General features: G+C 34.4%; 1 protein-coding gene across 2 annotated transcripts in view; it reads left to right on the top strand.

The window, feature by feature from the left end:
• Positions 1-664: 664 nt before the first annotated feature.
• The window catches only part of PKN2 (protein kinase N2), a 132,640-nt gene continuing 110,580 nt past the window's right edge, over positions 665-22,724 (top strand). Inside the window, exon 1 of one of the 2 annotated variants that reach the window (XM_059040395.2) lies at positions 665-1,077. In XM_059040395.2, coding sequence (XP_058896378.1) covers positions 1,030-1,077 — 48 coding nt within the window. In that variant the 5' untranslated portion in view covers positions 665-1,029. The remainder of the gene's footprint in view (positions 1,078-22,724) is intronic. The other variant, XM_067043110.1, reaches the window with a different exon arrangement.

Genomic DNA, 22,724 nt, shown 5'->3' with positions numbered 1-22,724 from the left:
TTAAAACAATTCAAGAAGCCAACTAATTAAATTCTAAACTCAGCGTAATACTAAAGCCCAAACCACAGTAGTGCAGCGCTTGGGAAAAGGTATCTTTAAAAAACTGTGCATTAAGATTTGCCAGAAGTCGAGAGCCGCTAACATTTCTTGAAAAGTACAGACCACACCCCACTCAGTAAGCTGAGCACCTTACTGGTCGCAGAGGCGCGCAGAGGGTGGGTGCGAGCAAAAGGCAATATTAATAGCTTGGGCTGGGGAATATTCTATCAAGTTTGAGTCCCGAAACTCTTTGGGCTGTGGAGGTTAGAAAAGGGTCCGTTTACGTTAGGCCTAAATTGTGGCAAGCAAAGAGAAAGGGACCTGGGGAAAAAAACAAAAAGGAGCGAGTAGTTTCCTGATTTCTAGCGTTCACGGCGGGGCAGTTGAAGCAGGAAAGCGGGCGTGTATTTTCTTCTTCCTCTTCCCTCTTTCCAGGAGATGCGAGCCCAGGCCGCTCCCCACTTTTCACCCCGGCCGGGTCCAATGGCAGTCCCCGCCGCGGAGCCAGGTCGGAAGCTGCCCCGCCCCGCTCCCGCCCTCGGGGTCCCCTCCGCTCCACCTCCTTCGCCCGGCGGGAGGCGGTGTCCGCGGCCGTCACGTGCCCCGGCAGCCGCCAAGTGAGGCCGCTTTTGCGACGCGGTGACAGCCAAATGGTGCGACAGGAGGAGCTGCCGCCGCGGCCGCACAGCCCCGCACCGAGAGGTTTGAGGCGGCTCCTGGCGTCGCCTTGAGGCAGCGACTGAGCAAGAGAGTCCAGCGCGGGCGGGCGGCGGCGAGGGGGAGCCCGCTACGAGTGTCCAGGCTCCCCGCCGCTCTCCAAGAACCGGGCGAAATAAGCCGCGCCTCCAGCAGGGGCTGCGCCTCCATGAATCCCTAGGTTTTTTTCTTTCTCTCCCCGCTCCTCACCCTCCATCCCGGATCCCGTCCCGCCTTCTCCCTTCGCCCGCCAGCAGCGGCCGCGTCCAGGTGTGGAGTCCAGAGCGGAGCGCAATGGCGTCCAACCCCGAACGGGGGGAGATTCTGCTCACGGAGCTGCAGGTAAGGGCCGCGGCCCGTGCGCGAGGCGCTGGCGGAGCAGAGGGAGAGAGTTTGGCGCGGGGTAGGGGGCCGAGGGGAGCCGTGCGGCCGCCGCGCCCCTAGCTCGCTAAGTGAGGAAACTCGGGGATGTCACTCGGGAGCCGCTTCCTTCTGGAGCCAGAGCGTCTGCCCCCGCCGGAGCCGTGGCCTGCCACCAACTTAATTTGACTCTGCCTACCAGAGGGACCCCATCCTGCGGCCGGAGTCTTCTCTCACCCGGTCCCCGGGGCGGCCAGTTCGCCTCCCCCTCCCCGGTGTCAGAGCCGCCCGCGGACACCCCTGGCGCCCCCTACCTCCTGCGGCCCGGGCCCCGCCCCGCCTTTCCCTCGAACACCGCTCCTTAAACTCCTTTGAATGACTCCCAAGCTGTTTTCTTGTCCCTCCCCTTCCCCTCCGACTCTGCACAAAGAGCGCCCCCATAACTTCCAGCCCCCAGACAAGTTTTTTTTTTTTTTTTAAAGAAAAAACAACAAAAAAGTGTCTCACCAAATGCTGGCTTCACTTCACCAGACCTCTTTAGGTGACTAGATTTCTTTCTTTTATTTTGAGGGCTAGCCCTTTTATTTCTTTTTTACCAAGTGATAGTTACATGGTCCCCTTCTCAGCTACTCCCGGCTCAGATCCCGAAGCTGATGCTTTTCAGGCTTTCATGTTTGAATACCAAAAAAAGAACTACAGAAGTTATTTACAAACGGCAAAGCAGTCGACTGAGGGAAAATGTTGGACACCACATGTTTGCAGAAGATGTGAACAAAATAGATCCCTTATTAAAGTCCACGTTGAGTAGCAATATTATTCTTCCCATTTTCCAGCTAAATATTTGATGATGTAGGCACGATTTTGGTGTTTAGGTCTCTTTGATGTGCAGGGTACGTGCGCTACCTTGTTGGGTTTATTTTTCTTTACTTGGAGTGTCCCAGAGATGTTTACATCTGGATTAAAGTTTCATGCTTGTTCTTTGACTTAAACTTATTTTGGTTTGTTTAAATATAGTCGTCTTTTAGCTACTCGAAGACTGAGATGGGAGTTAAGAGAAAAAAAAAGCCTACTTACATTTGTTTTTGTGTGTTGGGCAGTTAATTTTTTTGAGAAGGCTGAATCTAGACACTCTGAATGGTTCATTCTTGATGATTTCAAAATTCAGTTGCTTCTAAATTTTTTTCTGTTTAAATGTATTTTCGATAAATTCCTATATTAGCTTGGTTATTGTGCAGTTAGATGTCAGCTTGAAGGCATTGTTATAATACTCGATATTTCCTCCATAAAAATAGATTTCAACAAGGTATATCAAAGCACTTTTGCAAATTTGGAATCCTTTGGAAGTGCAAGGCTGAATTTCATATTATTGAACATGTTGCTATATAGTGTTTTAATTGCTCTTAACCTTTTCTAAGGAAGTCTTCCAGCATACCAGTTTGCTAAATGAATGGAATTTATTGTTTTATTACTTTATGTGAGCTTTTGAAATGAAGTTTGAGGCACATCAGAAATGATTTCCATTGCCTAGTCTTGAAATTTGAAAAGCATATTTTACTTCTGACTGAAAAAAAGCCATGAAAATAACAGGAGAATTTTTCCTTTAGTGGAGTGGCTTCAGAATCATAAAGTATTTGGCATCCTTATTTGTATTTTATAGAAAGTTGACATAAAAAACTCTTATTTTGGTACTGAATGTGAAAATATATTTTCAAGTGTATTAAAATATAACATTTAGGGACTTTTAATAAGACCATTTTTTACAATAACAAAGAAGCAAGTCAAATAAATAGGAATACTTAAATATGAGTATTTTAAAAATGGGACCAAACTAGGGGAACGTCTAATCTAAAGTTAGACTTTTAAATAAACTAAAATGTAACCCCCACCAGAAAAGGAATAGTTTTTAATAAGTGTTACATTTTAGGTTGTCATGTATATCCATGACATTTTTCTTGGTGTATTTGACTCCCAATTCTAATAAAAGTTATTGCATTTGGACTTTATCATGTTTATTAAAATAATTGAAAATATTATTTATATCAGCACTCAAGATGAACCATGATAAAATTTGCTTCACCAAGTATATGCATCTGTTCAAACATTTTATTATTTTATTGCGTCATGAAACTAGAATATAGTAACCAAATATTTATCAAACTTGTTTGGAGAACCAGTTTTTAAAAACCTTCTAAGTTGTTTGAATTTATTTAAATTGAAAAGTTGTTTAATGTGAGGTTCTTAATGCTTTTCTGCCATACAGATTTTAAGTAATTAAATAGTAATTTGTGTAGCAAGTTTTTAAATTGTTTAGTTGAAATTGTTACTTTGCCATATCTTTTCTCACTCTGAAAGTTACATGTTACAACTTCTTTTAATGAAATGTATACTTATTTATTTAGAAACATTGTATATCCAACATGTAAAACATTATTTTTCGAATTATATGGCAGAATTTGAAATACTTTACTTGAGGTGGAATTGGCTTATTAATAACTTTTGATTGTGGAAAGACAAAGAAAATCTGAAACCACAGTCTTGTTAATTATTGTAATATTTATATATAATGTAATATTTCTAACTCTTGTTAGTAATTTAGGAGACATTCAACAAGGAATCATTAGTAAAGTATACACAAACTTTGAAGGCTAGAGGCTTCAATGTGTAAGGAAGAATATTTGCTGAGGTAAAAATAAAAATAGGCCGTTAAAAACATAAACTTAGTTGGCAATTTCTAATTTTTATTTCTTGTAATTAACTTGTTACGTCAAGTTCTCTTGTTTTTTATTTGAAGTGTAGTGGGAAAATGAGTGTGATACTTTCATGAGGCCAAAGAAATTAAAGATTATTTTCAAGGAAACTGAGTTAATGAAAGCTATATAAAGAATCTCAATATGAAAATGTTGGCTACAACAGTAATTTTGTAGAGTGCAGACCCAAATATTGAGTAGCATACTTATAAAGTTACCTTGTTGATTATCGGATATTCATCTTCATCAAAATAGCTAATAAAGTGTTGGGAATCTTGAATTCCATTCTCAGCAGAATTTATTTAGGTAGAGGTGACTTGCTCAAGTGGAAGGTTGAGGTAGCTGGTCTTAAGTTACAGGGATTCATTTCAAGAAACCTTTATTGAGTAGCTACAAAAGGTATATTGGAGGGCATAAAGATGACAGGATATGGCTTTCACTTTCTAGAGGAGAGTGCAAATAACGTTTATTGATTATCTGCTGTATGTTAGACATTGTACTTGGTACCCTGTGTACCTTATGTAATCTTTAAAATAATCCAATAAAGTGAGTATTGTTATTTCCATTTTACAGATCAGGAAACTAAGTTCAGGAATAGTTAAGTCAGTCATTCATGTTCACAATGTAAGTCTGAGTTTGAATTTGGATTTATATCTTTTCCACTACATCATTTTGTAATATGTGGGCCCATAAATGTTTTGCATTCCAATATTGTAAATGTGTGAATTTTCGAAAAATTGGCCCCAAATGTAGTTAACCAGAGTTAACTTTAATATAAACTTTATACTACTTGTTAGGTTCCTCTCTAACAAGGAAAAGGGATTTCTACATTTTATTCGGTAGTCTATAATTTAACAGTGCTTTATTATTGCAAATAAGGTATAACATTCTACAAATTATAATAGTACAATAACATTTTTGTAGGTTTTTTTCATTTAACAATTAATGTTTCTGATGAAAGTTGTCAAATGTTCTTCCAAAACCTTCCAAAAGATTTCACGTTTCTCTGTAGACTGTCCATAAAATAGACTTTGCTTTAAAATTTTAAGCTGTGTAACCAAGCTAATGTTTGGCACTGAGTAGGTACACAGTACATTGATGAGAAGGCTCCATTTGTTACCCAGGATGAGAAATGTCTGGACTGTTAAAAGTTGACTATGATCATTGACTTAAGAAATTACTTAGTTTTCTTTAATTTACATTTCTAATACCTTTTCCCAAAAATATTCCCTTAAAAAGTTCAAAAGGGATTTCTGCACTAGTTATATTATATCTACATACAGCACCCTCTTATTTTACACATTTGATCGGAAATTAGGAGGTGGCATCTAATTTTGCAGTGATACTGGAACGTAGAAGGTGTCTGTGTTGGGAGGATTAAGACTAGCATGAGTTGGGGGAATGTAGCATGAGAAAGTAGGCAGATGGGTAAGACATTTTACAGTTTTTTTTTCAAATTATCAACGTAATACAAGTGTATTCTAGAAAATCTGGAAAATGCAGAAAAGCATCAAAGAAAATAGAAGGTGCTCATAGTTCTATCAGAGTAATTGACAAGCTTTTCCAACTTATAAGTCCCATGGCATTTGAGTCCATTTCCTCCTTTTCCTCTCTTTTGTAAAAAAAGTTGAGATATATTTGACATACAACGTGTGGTTTTTAAGGTATACAACATACTGATTTGATATTTTTCCTCCCTTCTGTATCCTATTTTACTTATTAGAATTGTAAAGAGAAATGAGGTTCATAGAGTTTTAAGATAGAAATAGCTGTAGGTTAAAAAAAAATTGCCACTAGTTCTAGATAAGTGGATCAAACTAGCTTTATTGACTTTTTTATCTCAAAATATTTTTATTTTGAGTAAGTCTTTGTGCTGAAACTGGTATTATAAAATGATGGCTCTAAAATGATAATGTTTTTCGATTATCTCTAATTAGTTAATAGAGAGATGAATATCACTTAAAATAATGTTACTTCCAGAAGCATATATGATACTTGAACAGAGTAGTTAATTTTGCATCATTTTCTAGTACTGTGTACTCTGTTGAACAATTGTCAAATGTCTTCTGTATTTCAAAAACCAATTTTACTCTAATTAGAGTATGACAGAAATCATGTAACATTTAATATAAATAACTTTTGATATGCAGCAGAGTTCAAACTTGGCAACAAAGAAAGTTGAAACTAGTTAAAAGCTTTAAAAAGATACTAAAATCTTGACTAAGCATACTAATGAAAAAGTAAACTTCTAATATCTTAGAAAAGCAGAAATAGAGAACATTTATTTTGATACATGTGTAGTTTCTCTTAATTTTATCTAATGAAATCTTATTTGAAACTAGCTCTGTTGTCACATTCAGTTTTTCACAATCTCAGAAAAATTAAATTTGTTTAACATTATATACATAAATATTGTCTGTTAAAAATGAAGAACAGGAAAGCCTGGGAGGAGTGTATTTGATGGTAAATACCTTAGATTTGAAGGTAACTGTTGGTGTCATGCTATAGAGGTGAACTGATAGACAAGAATTACATAATATATACTGTTATTAGGATTTATCTATTTTAGGAACTTGGCAATGTTTACCTTTTCTAATTGGTTGAAGTTTTACTGCCCTGGCTTACAAACATCACAATTTATTGGAAAGTTGTTATTACAGAATTTAGAATTTATTTTAGATTATAGAAAATATACTTACCACCCAATATGTATGCTAAATATCATATATTTTACAATTAATCATATTGTTTTCCCTTTCCTATAGTTGTTTCCTTAGAGATTCTCTAAGGTGCTTTTTTTGTCTGTTTCAAAATTTTCATTGAACAAATTTCATTAAATTTTCAGATTTTTTTTCCTTTTATTAAGCCTTAGGTACACTGGTTTGGATTAATCCTTATCCATCCATATATCATGGTAATAAACACCCATGGACCACCACTCACTCCCCAACTCCCCCTAAAAGCTAGGAACTTAACCTATACATGGTTTTTCTTCATTCCATCCCTCTACCTCCACCTTCTTGTCATCCAGAGTAACCATCATCCTGAGTCCTGTGTTCATTCTCTTTCTTTGCATTTAGTTTTGTTGGATATACAATTCTAAAAGTTATATCTTTTATTTTAGTTGTTTTTATATAATTGTGTTCAATATAATCTCTCCAAACTTGATTTTTCACTTATTATTGCTGATTTAATGATATTATTGTATGTTGCTGTAATCAGTCATTTTAATTGCTGTGTGATATTTCAATGAGTAAAATATTCAACTCTCCCCTTATTGGATATTTGGATATTTATCCACAGAGTCTTCCTTGTTGGGGATTTATTTATTTTCTGGTTTTTGTAATTGTGAACGATGATACTGTGGATGTTCTGTGCATTCTTTGTTATTGCATATATGTAAGAGTTTCTATTAATTATATACCCAGATGTAGAATTGTTGCCTCACAGGGTAATGCCCAGTTTGCAGTGTGGTTGTACCAATTTATAGTCATGTCAGCAGGTAAGAGATAAAAGATCCCTTGGTCATCCATCCTTTCTGACATTTGATATTGTCTTTTAATTTTTACAAATCAGAAGAGTGTAAAATGCGATCTCATCAAATGGTCTTGATTTGCATTTTCCTGATCATCACTGATGTAGAACATTTTTTTTAAAATGTTTACTGGCCTTTTATGTTTCCTCTTCAGTGAAATTTCTGTTCATGAGTCTTGCCTATTTTTCTGTGTTTTTTCAATTGATTTATTTATAAGAGTTCTTTATATTCCTTATATAAATCCTTTGTGTGTATTGTGAATGTCTTATCTCAGGTTGTACCTTGTCTTTTCACTTTCTTTTGGGGGTTTGTGAGAGGGACAGTTTTAAGTGTTTTACCTTTTTGGCAAGTATTGAAAATCATTTACATCATTGTGATCAGAAAGCCTGGACGTAATATCCAGTCTAGGTTTGGTATAGAAAGGGTAAAGTTAATACAGTTTATGACTCATGGATTTACAAAGTATCCACAGGAACAACTATAGGAAGTTGTATAAAATATTGTATTGTTTAACACATACTAGGCACTCAAATGTTGTTTGACTCAAAGGGTAAATTTAGAAATAGTGTAAATTATATATGTAAATAGTTGATCCGTTGCTTATTTTCCCATTCCATATCTTTTCAGTGCAAATTTACTACTATTACTAATTATTAACATTTTATTCTTTCATTTGAACGACAATATATTCCATCTAGAATTATGTGAATTGGTTATTCAGTTACATGCATAGATTGTCAATAAAGTGCTATAGCTGATCAGATTTAATACTGGATATAAAATAGAAAATAATCATCTCTTGCAGAATTTACAAATGTGGAATCCTAAATGCAGTTCTTGCCATTGCTGTGATATCTGTTGATGAAAAAAATTTTTAATTTAATTTTTGTTAAATTTATTGATGGTATGCCTAAAAAAGTTTTGACAAATTGAGCACTCCTTAAAATTCCACTAAGAAAAAGGTATTTGTTGAATATATAAGTATATTCATATCATATAATCAAGAAGACTTTTACTTAAGGTACATTTTTAATAAATAAGTAAATTTAGTGATTGGTCATGTAGCTAGCATTTTGATCCATTGGCAAATTAGCCTACTTCTCATTTTGCAGCTCCTGTGATTGAATATATCATCCAATATGGCAGTTAATTGTTAAATTATATGTGTATCTCCCACTTTCAGGACAGGAACTATGTCTTACTCAGTTTTATGCCCCTAGCACCTGACATATGGCTTACACTTGATACATGCTTGAATAAATAATGCTTAATAAATAAATCACTGATTTCTATGACTAATTCTATGACCTGTTTACTACATCTGACTTGTCTGTATTTCTGAAGATGATCATTCTTTCTCTTGTTGCCCGTGTTAGAAAGATCTGCTGGTCACTTCTATTTGACTGCTGTCTCAGCCTCTCCAGTTGATTCTTCTATTTATTTAAACTGAATTCATTCATTGCTTTGCCACTGCCCAAGTTTGGGCTCTCATTATCATTTGGATGATTACAATATCTTGATATTCCACCTCTACTTCTTCAGTCTCATTCTGTTTTTGTTTAGACTATGTACAGCTGCTAGAGTCAGAAGTTGTCTGCAATGTTCAGTGATTCCTGACTGCTTGTGAGATACAGTCCTAATTTCTTAGCTCAGAGCTGAAAGCTGTCATTGCCATGGCCCCAAAATACCTTCTTTTCTAAATTTTTTTTGACGCAGGTGCAAAGGCAATCCCGTGGAGGATTTTCTTTCTTTCTTTCTTTTTTCTTAATTAATTAATTTATTTATTTTTGGCTGCATTGGGTCTTCGTTGCTGCTCGTGGGCTTTCTCTAGTTGTGGCGAGCAGGGGCTGCTCCTCATTGATTCTCATTGCAGTGGCTTCTCTTGTTGTGGAGGCTCTAGGCACACGGGCTTCAGTAGTTGTGGCATGCAGGCTCAGTGGTTGTGGCTTGCGGACTCTAGAGCATAGGCTCAGTAGTTGTGGCGCACGGGCTTACTTGCTCTGCGGCATGTGGGATCTTCCCAGACCAGGGCTTGAACCCGTGTCCTCTGCATTGGCAGGCGATTCTTAACCACTGTGCCACCAGGGAAGCCCCCCAAAATACCTTTTAATTCTTAACTCTTTTCATGCAAACAGCCTATTTTTTAGGCCCACCATGATTAGTGATTTTTCCTCACCTGTATTCTGTCTGTATTTTATTGTTTTATTTTTTCAGCTGGAATGTTTCTTTAGGGCCTAGTTTAGATCTGCTTTTTAATTTTTTTTCTTATTTTCCCCTAGTCATGTATAATGTCTCCTCAAAACTTACGTAGGATATTTTCTATCTCATGACTTTTACCATAGATTGTATTGCACCATAGTTGTTTGCATTCTACCGCATTTTCTCTGCTGTGTTGAATGCTTAAAATCTTTGACAAAAAGAATTATATGTCCTGTCTTCACCTTTACGCCTTTAGTCCTTAGCAGAGCAACTTGTACATAGTAGCTACTTGTTAATATCTGTTGAATAAATAACAGGCTCATGTCTAAAAGTCCCCAGATTTTAAGTTTATTACCTAAAACTTTTCTCCTGCTTTTGTTATGGTCTTTTTGAGGGAGCAGAACTGCATTGCGTCGTTTTTCTTTGGGTAGGGCCACTTGACACGTACATGATTTTAAGTTTATTACCTTTAGTCATAATAATTTAATTCCTCATCTCAGACCGAGAATTTTCTACTGGCAGAAGGAACAAAGTCTAGATACAGCTGAAGCAAGTAATAATAAAAATAGCAATTTTTTATATTATTAAAAACAAATTGTAACTAATTTATATTGATGTTATTTCACTGAATCCTTAAGACAATTCTACTGAATTTGTACTATTATCTCTACTTTATAGGGAAGAAAGCAAAAGTGTAAAGGAAATAACCTCCATGGTCACATAATTGGCATGAACCAAGATGCTCTCTGACTTGAGAGGACAAATTCCTCTTAACCCATATACTATAGTTTCTCTTTCTTCTTTTGGCATTTTTCTCTGCTCCTCCTTTTCCCAGACTCACCCCACTCCAGTAACCACCCCCTATCTCCTGTCTGCTCAGGTTCTTACCCTAGCCTTTCACTTTGTGCAGCATCTCTTATTTTATATCATTCCTTCGCTCTCAACAATGCCAATGTTTGCTTTTTCATTAGGATTATTCTTGATGACTAGCTAGTTGCTCTGAAGGACAGATCTTACCTTCAAGCTCTAGGTAGGATAGGCTTGAACCCACAATCTTATGGCCCATGGAAATCCTAAGTCTCCCCAAGATTTCTGTTTTCCTGGTGGGAAGCACTTAAATTCTCAGGGCACCCTCTGCTTCCTGGGTTTCTGTTTCTATATATGTTTATAGGCATGTAACAACTTAATTGGTTTCAGCAAAGATACTTATATTTCACTTAGTCCTCTCCCCCATAGTATACCCAGTTTCATATCCCATGGTTGGCTCCTCTCTCCTCAACTTCCTGTCTATTCTTCAATCCTTTCCTTCTTATTTGCCATCAAAACTCCAAATTCTTCTCTCCCTAAAGAAGAACAGTTCAGTTCCCTCAAATTCTTCCTCTCAAAAGGCAGAGCCAAGCTCCTCAAGTGTTCATCAAACAAGACCTTGTATATTAAAAGAATCAATCCTCCTTAGAAAACAGGTATACTTGTAAACAGCAAAACTTATTTCTTGCTGTATCAGTAAAAGGTATCTAATTTTCTGTTCTCTTGGGAGCCTTGAGGAGCAGGGAAGTATTCTTTTATCTACTAATGAGCCTGTCAGTTAGAAGTGCCTGTGACAATAAAGATACTTGACCCTATCAATTCTTGATGCATTATCATTTTGGTACGTAAAGAAAAGGAAGCCTCGTTGAGTTTTAAAAGTATGCATTTTTTTTTGAAGATACTTAAGCATGTTACAACTAGTAGGCCATGGATCAGTGCTGTTCATGATGATATTTTCACACTAAGGACTATGTTGTATGAGTATGTATTCTGTATATGTCTATATAAAGTTGCCAGTTTATTAGTAGAGAAGTGGACTATACTCCATTCTGAGATTTTGCTGTTTCTGCTTCTCTTTATATCCTTCCATTCTTGATGTCAAAATGTACTCTCTTTTAAGAAATGATTAGAATAATTGATAGTTATATTCTAACTGGCAAAATAATAAATCAGTAATCATACATATTTGCCAAATTTCTTTTTGGAAATTTACTGATCAATAATTTTAAGGCCTAGTTGAAGTCACTGGTCTAGTAGGTAAAGTTTTGAAATCGTACAGATCAGATCTAGGTGTAAATCACATATTTAGCACAAATTAGCCGTCTGACTTTGTGGGTTATTTAGCTCCATGAGGCAAGTTTTCTTATAAAAATGGTAATAATTTCTGGCTCAGGGCTATTGTAAAGTTTTTTTTTTAATTGAAGTATAGTTGATGTGCAATATTATGTAAGTTACAGGTGTACAGTATAGTGATTTACAATTTTTAAAGGTTATACTCCATTTATAGTTATTATAAAATATTGGCTATATTCTCTATGTTGTACAGTATATCCTTGTAGTTTATTTTATACATAATAGTTTGTGCCTCTTAATCCCCTACCCCTATCTTGCCCTTACCTCCTCCCCTCTCCCCACTGGTAACCACTAATTTGTTCTGTATATCAGTGAGTCTGCTTCTTTTTTGTTATATTCACTAGTTTATTGTATTTTTATATTCCACATGTAAGTGATATCATACAGTGTTTGTCTTTGTCTGACTTATTTCACTTAGCATAATACCCTCCAAGTTTATCCATGTTGCTGCAAATGGCAAAATTTCATTCTTTTTTATGGCAGAGTAGTAGTCCATTGTATATATACCACAGCTTCTTTATCCATTCATCTGTGGATGGATACTTAGGTAGCTTGCATATCTTGGCAATGGTAAATAATGCTACTATGAACACTGGGGTGTATGTATCTTTTAGAATTAGTGTTTTTGTTTTTTTCGGATACATACCCAGGAGTGGAATTACTGTGTCATGTGTAGTTCAATTTTTAGTTTTTTGAGAAACCTCCATACTGTTTTCCACAGTGGCTGCACCAATTTACATTCCCACCAACAGTGTATGAGGTTTCCCTTTTCTCCACATCCTCGCCAGTATTTGTTTGTTTGTTTGAAATTTATTTTATGTTGGAATATAGTTGATTAACAATGTTGTGTTTCAGATGTACAGCAAAGTGATTCAGTTATAAATATACATGTATCTATTCTTTTTCAAATTCTTTTCCCATTTAGGTTGCTACATAATATTGAGCAGAATTCTCTGCACTATACAGTAGGTCCTTGTTGGTTATCCATTTTAAATATAGCAGCTTGTACATGTCAACCCCAAACTCCCTAACTCTCCTTCCCCCACACCTTGGTAACCATAAGTTAGTTCTCTAAGTCTGTGAGTCTGTTTCTGTTTTATAAATAATTCATTTGTATCATTTTTTTTTTTTTTAGATTCTGCATGTAAGCAGTATCATACGATATTTTTCTTTTTCTGTCTTTTATTATTTGTGTTCTTTTTGATGATAGACATTCTGACCGGTGTGAAGTGATATCTCATTGTGGTTTTGATTTGCATTTCCCTGATGTATTTTTTTAAATGATGTACATAAAGTTCCTGGTATATAGTAAACAGTAATCCTTCCCCTGCAGGTTTATATTTTAGGATTACTTCATTTTTCTTTAAATATTTAAGTTTTGTGGTTGACAGGCTGGCTGAAGTTGGGCATAAGAGATCTAGAGAACTGATCATACTTCATAGGTTGTTTTCCCCTCTTTTCTTTCCTCTTTTGCTTCATAGAGGGTATAATGAGGATAGCTGTCTGAAAGATGTGTGTATTTCCATGATTGTCTTAACTTAAATTATCAGTATGCTGAAGTTATGTGTGTAAGAATAATAAGAAAATGATAGTTTGATAAATGATGAACTTCTAGGATTGAGCTTTCATTTGAGTCTGTTATTTGTCATGCAAAAAATACGCATTGTAAATATTGAGCAATAGAACAATTCAAAGATTTCATGAAGCAGTTTAAATAAGTTCAGATCCTTATTTTGTCCTTTCCTAGACGCTTTTGGACTTTTTATAAATTTGAACTAAGATTATATATCTGCAAATTCCAAAATGGTCCCTCACATTTCAGCACTGGAGAAACAGACTTGTGGTAATATACTTCTGAATATTAATAAATAATATCAACTCTAATTGAATATGTTTGAGCTTTGATGTGTAAGTTATAGTAAATGTCCAGTTGTTTGTTGCTTATTGGTTAGAATAATTGACTTTTCATTTTGTTGCTATGGAAACCTTGTCTTTGCACTCCAGCATCAGGAGAGTTCATTTTACTATAAATTTTTGTTCAGGTGTATGTTTTCATTGTGTTAAAACCTCATAAAACTCTATACAAAATTCTACACTTAGTTTTGGTTTGTCCTTTTAAGGATTGGAAATCTTAAATATCAGATCTAAAGAAAAATTCTTATCAAATCCCTAAAAAACAAAAAAACACTTGACTAAATCTTTAAAAAAAAAAAGTGGACCTTTCCTTTCCTTTCCTTTTCTTTGAAGTTTGCAAGATGGCAGATAGTCTTTATTTTACTGTACTGTAATGGTAATTATAGAAATGAAACTGGTGTTGGTTGGTTACCTCATACAAAATAAAGAGGAAGATGTTGAAAAAATATGAGTAATATTACTAATAGCAATATCACTATATGTTTATGAAGCATTTTTGAGTTATAAAGCACTTTTATATGTGTTATTTCAGTTGATTCTTAAGATGACTCTTTTAGTTAGGCATAGGGAGGAATTATTATACCCAGTTTACAGGTGTTCATGTTTACTCAGCCAATGCCTGCTTTAACCTAAACCGTTATCTTCTGACTCCTATCCCTCATTTTAGTACTCTATACAATTCTAGTTTTATTAACTTTTAAAGTTGTAATCTTTTTCTTCACTATGCTTAAAACATGATTAACATTTTTAAAGCTATTTTAAAAATGAATGTCATTTTTTTTTCAAGAGAACAGAACAACTATAAAAGCAATATATAGTTTGTCACCTAGTTGTGAGTATTCACGATAGTATCAAAGTCCTTTGTAGAATTTTTATAACATAAAAATATTGTAGAGGTATAGTGATTCCAGCAGTAGTAGTTTGTAACTTCTGGAGAGTTTATCATGGTTTAAAGTTTATAAATAATTTTAAAAATCATTTAAAGAATTTATTACTAATGAAGTTGAAAGATGTTTTCTATATTTATAAATTATATGTTAAAATAGGCCAATCATGTTACCCACAATATAGACTTGCAAAGTGAGTATTTTATATGCATAAGACTGCACTAAAAACTTACTCATTTTATATCTTTTAAAGGAATAATATATATCTCTCTAATGTTAAAATTTAGTCTGCACTTATTTCTAGTTTGTTTGCGGGGGCAAATATCTTATAGTAATAAACTGCTTTAAATAAAATAGTTTTTAAAACACCTTAGAATAAACTTCATTTTATAAGCCCTTTACCACTTGAGCATCTAATAACTTTCCTAAAATACTTTGTTGTAACATGTTAACACTCCTAGTGATCATAGCATTTGGGCCTAAATACATTCAGATAGATTTGTGAGAAAAAGGATGATCTATTTGTTTTTGTTATCTACATTAATTTTATCCTCCTTTCTTGTGCCTAAGTAACTTCTTGTTAGTGGTAGTATTCTCATCCCTAACCTAGTTTTTCCTTCTATGCTCTTTACAATCTGAGAACTGTACTTTTATTATGCCCTACCACTAAAATAGAGTTAATATTATCTTCTAAGTAAGTTAAAAATAGCTATACAGTTAACTGAATGTATTTCTGGGTTTTATTTTTCTTGTTGCTCAATATGTGACTCGCTCAAGGCCAGCTCTATTGCCAGTGCCTAAAACCAAACCAAACCAAACAACAAAACACTAAGTATCAATACTTTGCAATTCAGCTTTGACTTTACTCTGTCTAACCTTGTGCCTTCTTAAAAAAGACAGTATTCTCTGTCCACCTAGATCCTGTAGAAGTAAAATGCTCAGCTCTTGGCTATAGTGGGATAATGTAATACAACTTGATACCTAATGGGGTTACTATAACTGTTTTTCAACAAATCTGATGTTTTCTTCTGTAAAAACACTGTATTTCCTTTTTTGGTGACTTTAGATTTCCATTTAGCTCTTTTATCAGAAGTACTTATTTGGTCAGATTATGATGCTTTTAAAAAAGTTTTTTAATTGTAAAATGCACATAACATTTACCATCGTAATCATTTTAAAGTGTATAGCTCAGTGGCATTAAGTACATCCACCGTGTTGTACAACTATCACCACCATCCATCTGTAGAACTCTTCATCTTGGAAAGCTGAAACTGTACCCATTAAACACTAACTTCTCACTACCCCCTTTCCTCAGGTCCTGGCAAAAACTATTCTACTTTCTGTTGCTATGAATTTGACATATAAGTGAAATCATACTGTGTATATCTTTTTGTGACTGGCTTATTTCATTTAGCTTAATGTCTTCAAGGTTCATCTTTGTTATAGCATGAATTTCCTTCCTTTTTAAGCCTGAATAATATTCCATTGTATGTATATACCACATTTTGTTTATTCATCCATTAATGGACACTTGGGTTGCTTCCTTTGATGCTCTTCTTTTAATATATATTGCACTGAGGTATTGTACCTAGTTGTGATCGTTTGATAGGATATAACTGTTGTTCAGTGCAGTAGCCACTAGTCATATGTAGCTATTAAAGTTTAAATTAATTGAAATTAAATAAAATTTAAAATTTAATTCTTCATTCACATTAGCCACATTTTAAGTGCTCAGTAGCCACATGTGGCTAGTGACTGTCATATGGACAGCATTTATATATAGAACATTTCAATCATCACAGAAAGTTCTATTGAACAGTGCTGTATAATGAATGCATAGGCTTATTTTAATACCTTGAATTTAAGGAAGACAGAAAAGTCTCTTTTGGATTATGGAAATATTTTTATTTCTATTTGAATAAAGAAATGTTTTAGTTTTGTTTAGAAAATAATTATGTCTGTTTAAAGACATTTTTTTGCAGTGAGTCAAGAGGTTTGGGTTTTCACTATGTAAAGTATTAAAGTACTTTGTACTGAATGAATGTTAAATTGGTTTTCAAGTGAAGTAAACAATGTCTTAGAAGTTTAATATATTAAAAATATGTAAAGTGTCTATATCTGTATATATCAGAGATTTACAGGAAAGTAGGCTGAGTTTGAAATCATATTTTATATCCATTATTCTCTTAGTTAGGAGAGTATGTGTTGTGTTCGCTTTTAGGAGTTGGAGTTTAATTGATCTCAGGTGTAGAAGACAGCAAACAATGATTAGTAGTAATTTGTCCAGTTTCTTCATGTTGAGATGTTAAAACAATTTATTCTAGAAATTCTGTATTTTAAATTTTATTTTTTTATCGAGATATAATTGCCATATAACATTGTAATAGTTTTAGGTATACAACATAATGATTTGATACATGTGTATGTTGCTAAAAGATTATCACAACAAATCTAGTTAACATCATCATCACACATAGTTACAAGTTTTTCTTTCCTTATGATGAGAGCTTTCATAAGATCTCTCTTAGCTACTTTCTAATATACTATACAGTATTGTTAACTAGAAATTCTGTACTGTATTCTTAAGCATTTTTACTATCACTGAAATTAGATGAAGCTTTTTTTTTGCTGACAACCTCAAATGCCATCTTTAGAGAACTGGAGGGGGAGGTGGTGTGTGTGTGTGTGTGTGTGTGTGTGTGTGTGTGTGTGTGTGTGTGTGTGTGTGTGTGTGTGTGTGTGTGTGTGTGTAGCATTCCCTTTATTACTCTGTTGTGTGTTTTTATTAATACCAGTTTGTCGACTTATCTTTTTAGATTACTTTTTAAAAATGTATCACAGGATATTTTTAAATGCATGAAACTTTTTGAACCTGCTGGCTATGTTTAGAAATTATTTTAATTGCTGAATAAGTGCTTGAGCTTGAGAGCTCATTTAAATCTAACATTTTAAAAGTAATTTTAAAAACTTTTTATTAATTCCATGAGTATATTATTTGAAAGACTGTAAGCCAAAAATAAAATTCCTCATTTCTTAGAATAATGGTTCATGTATTTCTTTTCAGAAGTAAAAGGAAATTGATCTAATCTCATTTTTAAAACTCCATCAAATGACTTTTTCCATATCAGAACTTTTAACTGTTATTGCATTAGTTTAAAAACAATTTTTAGTTAGAACTAGTATTAAGGAGCAAAAACTTAGGCTGTTGTTTGCTCTGATCTTGTAGAAAGAGAAGGGAGTAATATTGACAATAAGCAACTCTGGAAAAGATATCTTTTTAGGCTTAATTATTGGAGTTGAGCTAAGAAAGGATACCAGTTCACATTCCAGCTCTTTGTAAAACAGAAACTTTTGTTTTTCTGTTAATAACTTGGCTTTCTGCAGTTACAGATAATGAGCTGGTGTGATAATGAGAAGTGGCTGAAGCTGAGGGAAGTAGATAATTTTAAAAATCTAGTATATGTAGATACCATAAAACACCTACAAATAGCAAAAAAACAAATAACAAATATTTAGTTCAGGAAAGAGTTATAAAACCAGTATTTCACAGTTCATCATTTGAACACTAACATTTTATTTTTATCTGATGATACTTGCAACAAGTTTTTTCATATCTAGGCAAGGATGTAATTCATTAATTCAGTCAATAGGAATGCCATTGTGTACCTACTGTTGTAATCATATTTGAGCAAATGAATTTTGGTATTATTGTGAAGTTAAAATAGACACATTCTCTTTGTTTCAGTAGTCCCCAAAGGAACGTTTTAAAAAAATTAATTTCAAAAGTTACTAAAGTTATTAAGACATGTATTTGAGAGGCTCTCCCTGAAAGGCGATTAATTCTTATGATTCAGGCATTGCCAACTAGACAACGTATGAAAATTTCTTATTCAGAACCTTTAGTTTATATAAAAAGAACAGTTTACTTAAGGGCTTGCATTGTTGAAAGCATTATGTATCAAACTGGAGCCATTCAATTTAAAGTACACTATTTATAGCTTTAGAAAACTCATCAAAATTAATTCTTATATTAATAAAAATTTTTTTAAAAAATTTTATTTTATTTTTGGCTGCATTGGGTCTTCGTTGCTGCGTTCTGGCTTTCTCTAGTTGTGGCGAGTGGGGGCTACTCTTCGTTGCAGTGGGTGCTCATTGTGGTGGCTTCTCTTGTGGAGCAAAGGATCTAGGTGCACAGGCTTCAGTTGTTGCAGCACGCAGGCTCAGTAGTTGTGGCTCACGGGCTTAGTTACTCCGCGGCATGTGGGATCTTCCTGGACCAGGGCTCGAACCTGTGTTCCTTGCATTGGCAGGCGGATTCTTAACCACTGCGCCACCAGGGAAGCCCAAAAAATAATTTTTAAATGTCCATAGAATATAGACCAGATGTCACAACTAACATGCCTTCAGGATCTAGGCAAGTAACAAAATAGTGAAGCAGGTGAATGTAGGGAACATACACACAATGTGGAATCGACAAGTATAAAAGCAGCTGGTGTCAATCATTTCTTGGCTGTGGTTGTTTGTTTCCATATGGGCTCTCATTGCCTTTTTGGGGGGAGATATACTCTAAATTTTAAAATATTTGTTTAAATTCTTAAAAGACTTATAATCAAACGAGACATGTTTGTAGAACCATCTCTTCCACTACAGTAATTTGTCTTTATTAAATCAAATATTGAAGTGCCTATCATATTCAGGTACTATGTTAAGAACTATGGTATATACAAATGAACATTGGACCTGGCCACTACCCTTTAGAAGCGCATTCTTCAATAATACTTCCTGGGATGGTAGAAATGTTATATATCATTTTGGTTATTTCCCTATATAGTAGCTACTGGCCATATGTAAATTGTGGCTAGTGCAACTGAGGAACTGTCTTTTTAGTTTAATTTAAATTTAAATATACACAGCTGCATGTGGTTAGGGACTGTTCACTGACAATGGTGCTCTAGAAACTAAATTCAGTTGCTAAGACCATCATGAATAGTTACCGGTCCAAGATGGAAATTATATTTCAGGATAGCAATGGAAGAGATGACTGGAGGTCACACGCAATTTCTAAGTGAGTTGTACAGGCAGTTGCTATAGGACTTCAGAGAAGGGAGTGGTCACTTTAAGATAAACTTTAGGGAGCAGGTGAAATTTAAACTAGCTCAAGGGATAGGTGGAATTTTATTAAGAGAAAAAGATGTTCTAGGAGAGTGGGATAATGGGAACCAAATGCATGCAGGCAGGGAAAATTAAATAAAACTTCATAGTTTTCATTTAGAAGGCTGCCCAAAATTATGTGTCTTGGTTTTTTTTTTTTTCTATTTTAACAGGCACATTATTTAATAATTGAAATTGGCCTTGATACATTTGCTGGTTCTAAACTTTTGTCAACAGCTCGAGAAATAAGTCATTGTGCTGGTTTTATTCTTTGAGGTCAACAGCCAAAAAGATGTAAAGAATGTAAACTTTTAAAAATTAGCTTTATGAACTTTGACTCAATTTTGCTGTGAACCTAACACTGTTCTAAGAAATAAAGCCTATTTTTTAAAAAAAATAGCTTTCCTTTATATCATATTTACTCCTTTTACTTGGAATATGCATATTTCACCACTTAAAAGTTTTTTAGTCAGTTATGACTTCTTTCTCATATTATGAAAGATATTTTAACTCAAAGAGCTAAGAGAAAAGCAAATGAAAGCTCTCAAATGCTTAGTTTTCATGAGGTATCGTAGTTTCAGTTGAAAACTTTTTCTCTTTAATAGTTGTTGGATCTTTTCTTTGGGGGAATTTAACTTGCAGCATGGTGTTTGAAATATTTTGTATTCTGTTCATGCATACACCAATTTAAAGGGATGACTTCTTAAGTAGTTTAGCCGGGGAATTCTTTGACTACTGATGCAGTGATATTTTTAGTAGAAAAATGATTTATGAATTAAAATATACTAAAATCCCTGTTAAATAATACCTTATGAGAGAGAGAGCATTTCCTTGATTATCTTATATAAAAGTAGCAGTACTTCCCACCCTACCTTCTAGCACTCCTTATCCCCCTTCTGCTTCCTTGGTTTATTTATGTAGATTACATGAAATAAAACATTTATTAGTTTATGTGCCTGATACTTAGTGGGCACTCTAAGTATTCTTGTCTAACCTTCCTCATCAATAAGTATTCTTGTCTAACCTTCCTCATCATCATGAGTAACCAAATTCTTGTCTTTTAAAATGTATAGTGAGAGATATTTTTTAAAGTGGTAGTTGTTTTAATTTATGCTAATAATACGGCAATTATTTTCATGTATTACAATAAAGTCTAAAGAATGCAAATAGTTTTATAACTTTTTAAAATAACTTTTCCCTCTCCTTCCACCCCTCACCTCTGGTAACCACAAATCTGATCTCTTTTTCTATGAGTTCATTTGCTTGTTTTTGAAAATATAATTGACCTATAACACTATGGTAGTTCTTGTTACACAACATAGTGCTTTGGTATTTCTGTACATTTCAAATGATCACCGCAATAAGTCTAGTTAGGATATGTCACCATACAAAGATATTACATAGTTATTGACGATATTCCCCAAATTGTACAATTCATACCTATGACTCATTTATTTTGAAGCCGGAAGTTTGTATTTCTTAATCTCCCTCACCTATTTTTTTCCTCCCCTTTGCCCCCTCCCCTCTGGCAACCACCTGTTTGCTTTCTGTATCTATAACTCTGTTTCTATTTTGTTGTTTGCTCATTTGTTTTAGTTTCTAGATTCCACATATGGGTGAAATCACATAGTATTCTCCTCTGTCTTATTTCACATAGCATAATACTGTCTGGGTCCTTTCATGTAGTCAAAATGGCAAGATTTCATTTTTTTATGATTGAATAATATTCCATTATATATATATATACACATATATATATATACACACACACACACACACATATATATATATATATATATATATATATATATATATATATACACCTCAACTTCTTTATCCATTCATCTATTGATGGGTGCTTGAGTTGCTTCCATATCTTGGCTATTGTATATTGTATAGGCATAGAGAAATAAAATTACTTGTTCATGTTACATAGCAAGTTAGCCCAACTGGAATTTGAAACTAGCTCTATCTAAATCTAAACTGATATAGTTTATATTTTAATATTTTAAGCAATTATAGAGGTTTACTGTGAATTTTGTAATAAACATTTTCTTCCATCACAGATGTGATTTGATTTACTATAGAATTCTTGGAACAACATAATATGATAAAAAGCTGAGGCTACTAGTCTATAGATCCATAAAATATTAAGTGAGATGGGCATATATCAATTTAGCGTAAACTCATTTTACAGATAAGAAAAATGAGACCCACAGAGGTTAAGTGATTTGTCTGCCATCACTAAGTAAGAGAGCTAAGACTAGAACCAAGATATCCTAACTTGAGTAGAGATTTTTAATGAACAGCCTTGAATTTAATAAAAGGAAGATATGACCATGTCTACAATAAGGGAAAAAGATAATTAAAAAGACTTTCTCTTTTAAAAAAAAAAAAAACAACTTTCTTTAATGAACTCTAATTGACATTCAATAAACTGCACATATTTAAAATACACAATTTGATAAGTTTTGGCACACCTCTACACTCATGAGACCATTACTGCAATCAACAATGAACATGTCTATCACTCCCTAAAGTTTCTTTGTGTCCCTTTGTAATCTTGCCATTACACTCTCTTCCCCAGTTCCCAGGCCTAGGAAACTGCTTTCTATCACTATAGATTTATTTGCATTTTCTAGAGTTTTACATCAAAGGATCTTACAGTGTGTACTTTTTTTTAACATGACTTCGTACACTCCACATAGTGATTTTTGAGATTCTACCATGCTTTTTTTTTTTTTTTTAAATTTATTTTATTTATTTATTTATTTTTGGCTGTGTTGTGTCTTTGTTGCTGTGTGCGGGCTTTCTCTAGTTGCTGCAAGCAGGGGCTACTCTTCATTGCTGTGTGCGGGCTCCTCACTATTGTGGCTTCTCTTGTTGCAGAGCACGGGCTCTAGGTGCACGGGCCTCAGTAGTTGTGGCACATGAGCTCAGTGGTTGTGGCCAGAGGGATCTAGAGCACAGGCTCAGTAGTTGTGGCACACGGGCTTAGTTGCTCCGCGGCATGTGGGATCTTCCCGGACCAGTGCT

The sequence above is a fragment of the Kogia breviceps genome, chromosome 1, assembly GCF_026419965.1.
Source record: "Kogia breviceps isolate mKogBre1 chromosome 1, mKogBre1 haplotype 1, whole genome shotgun sequence".
In the NCBI taxonomy this organism is placed as follows: Eukaryota; Metazoa; Chordata; class Mammalia; order Artiodactyla; family Physeteridae; genus Kogia; species Kogia breviceps.
Note: the sequence above shows the minus strand (reverse complement) of the source record. Positions and strands in the feature narration are given on the sequence as shown.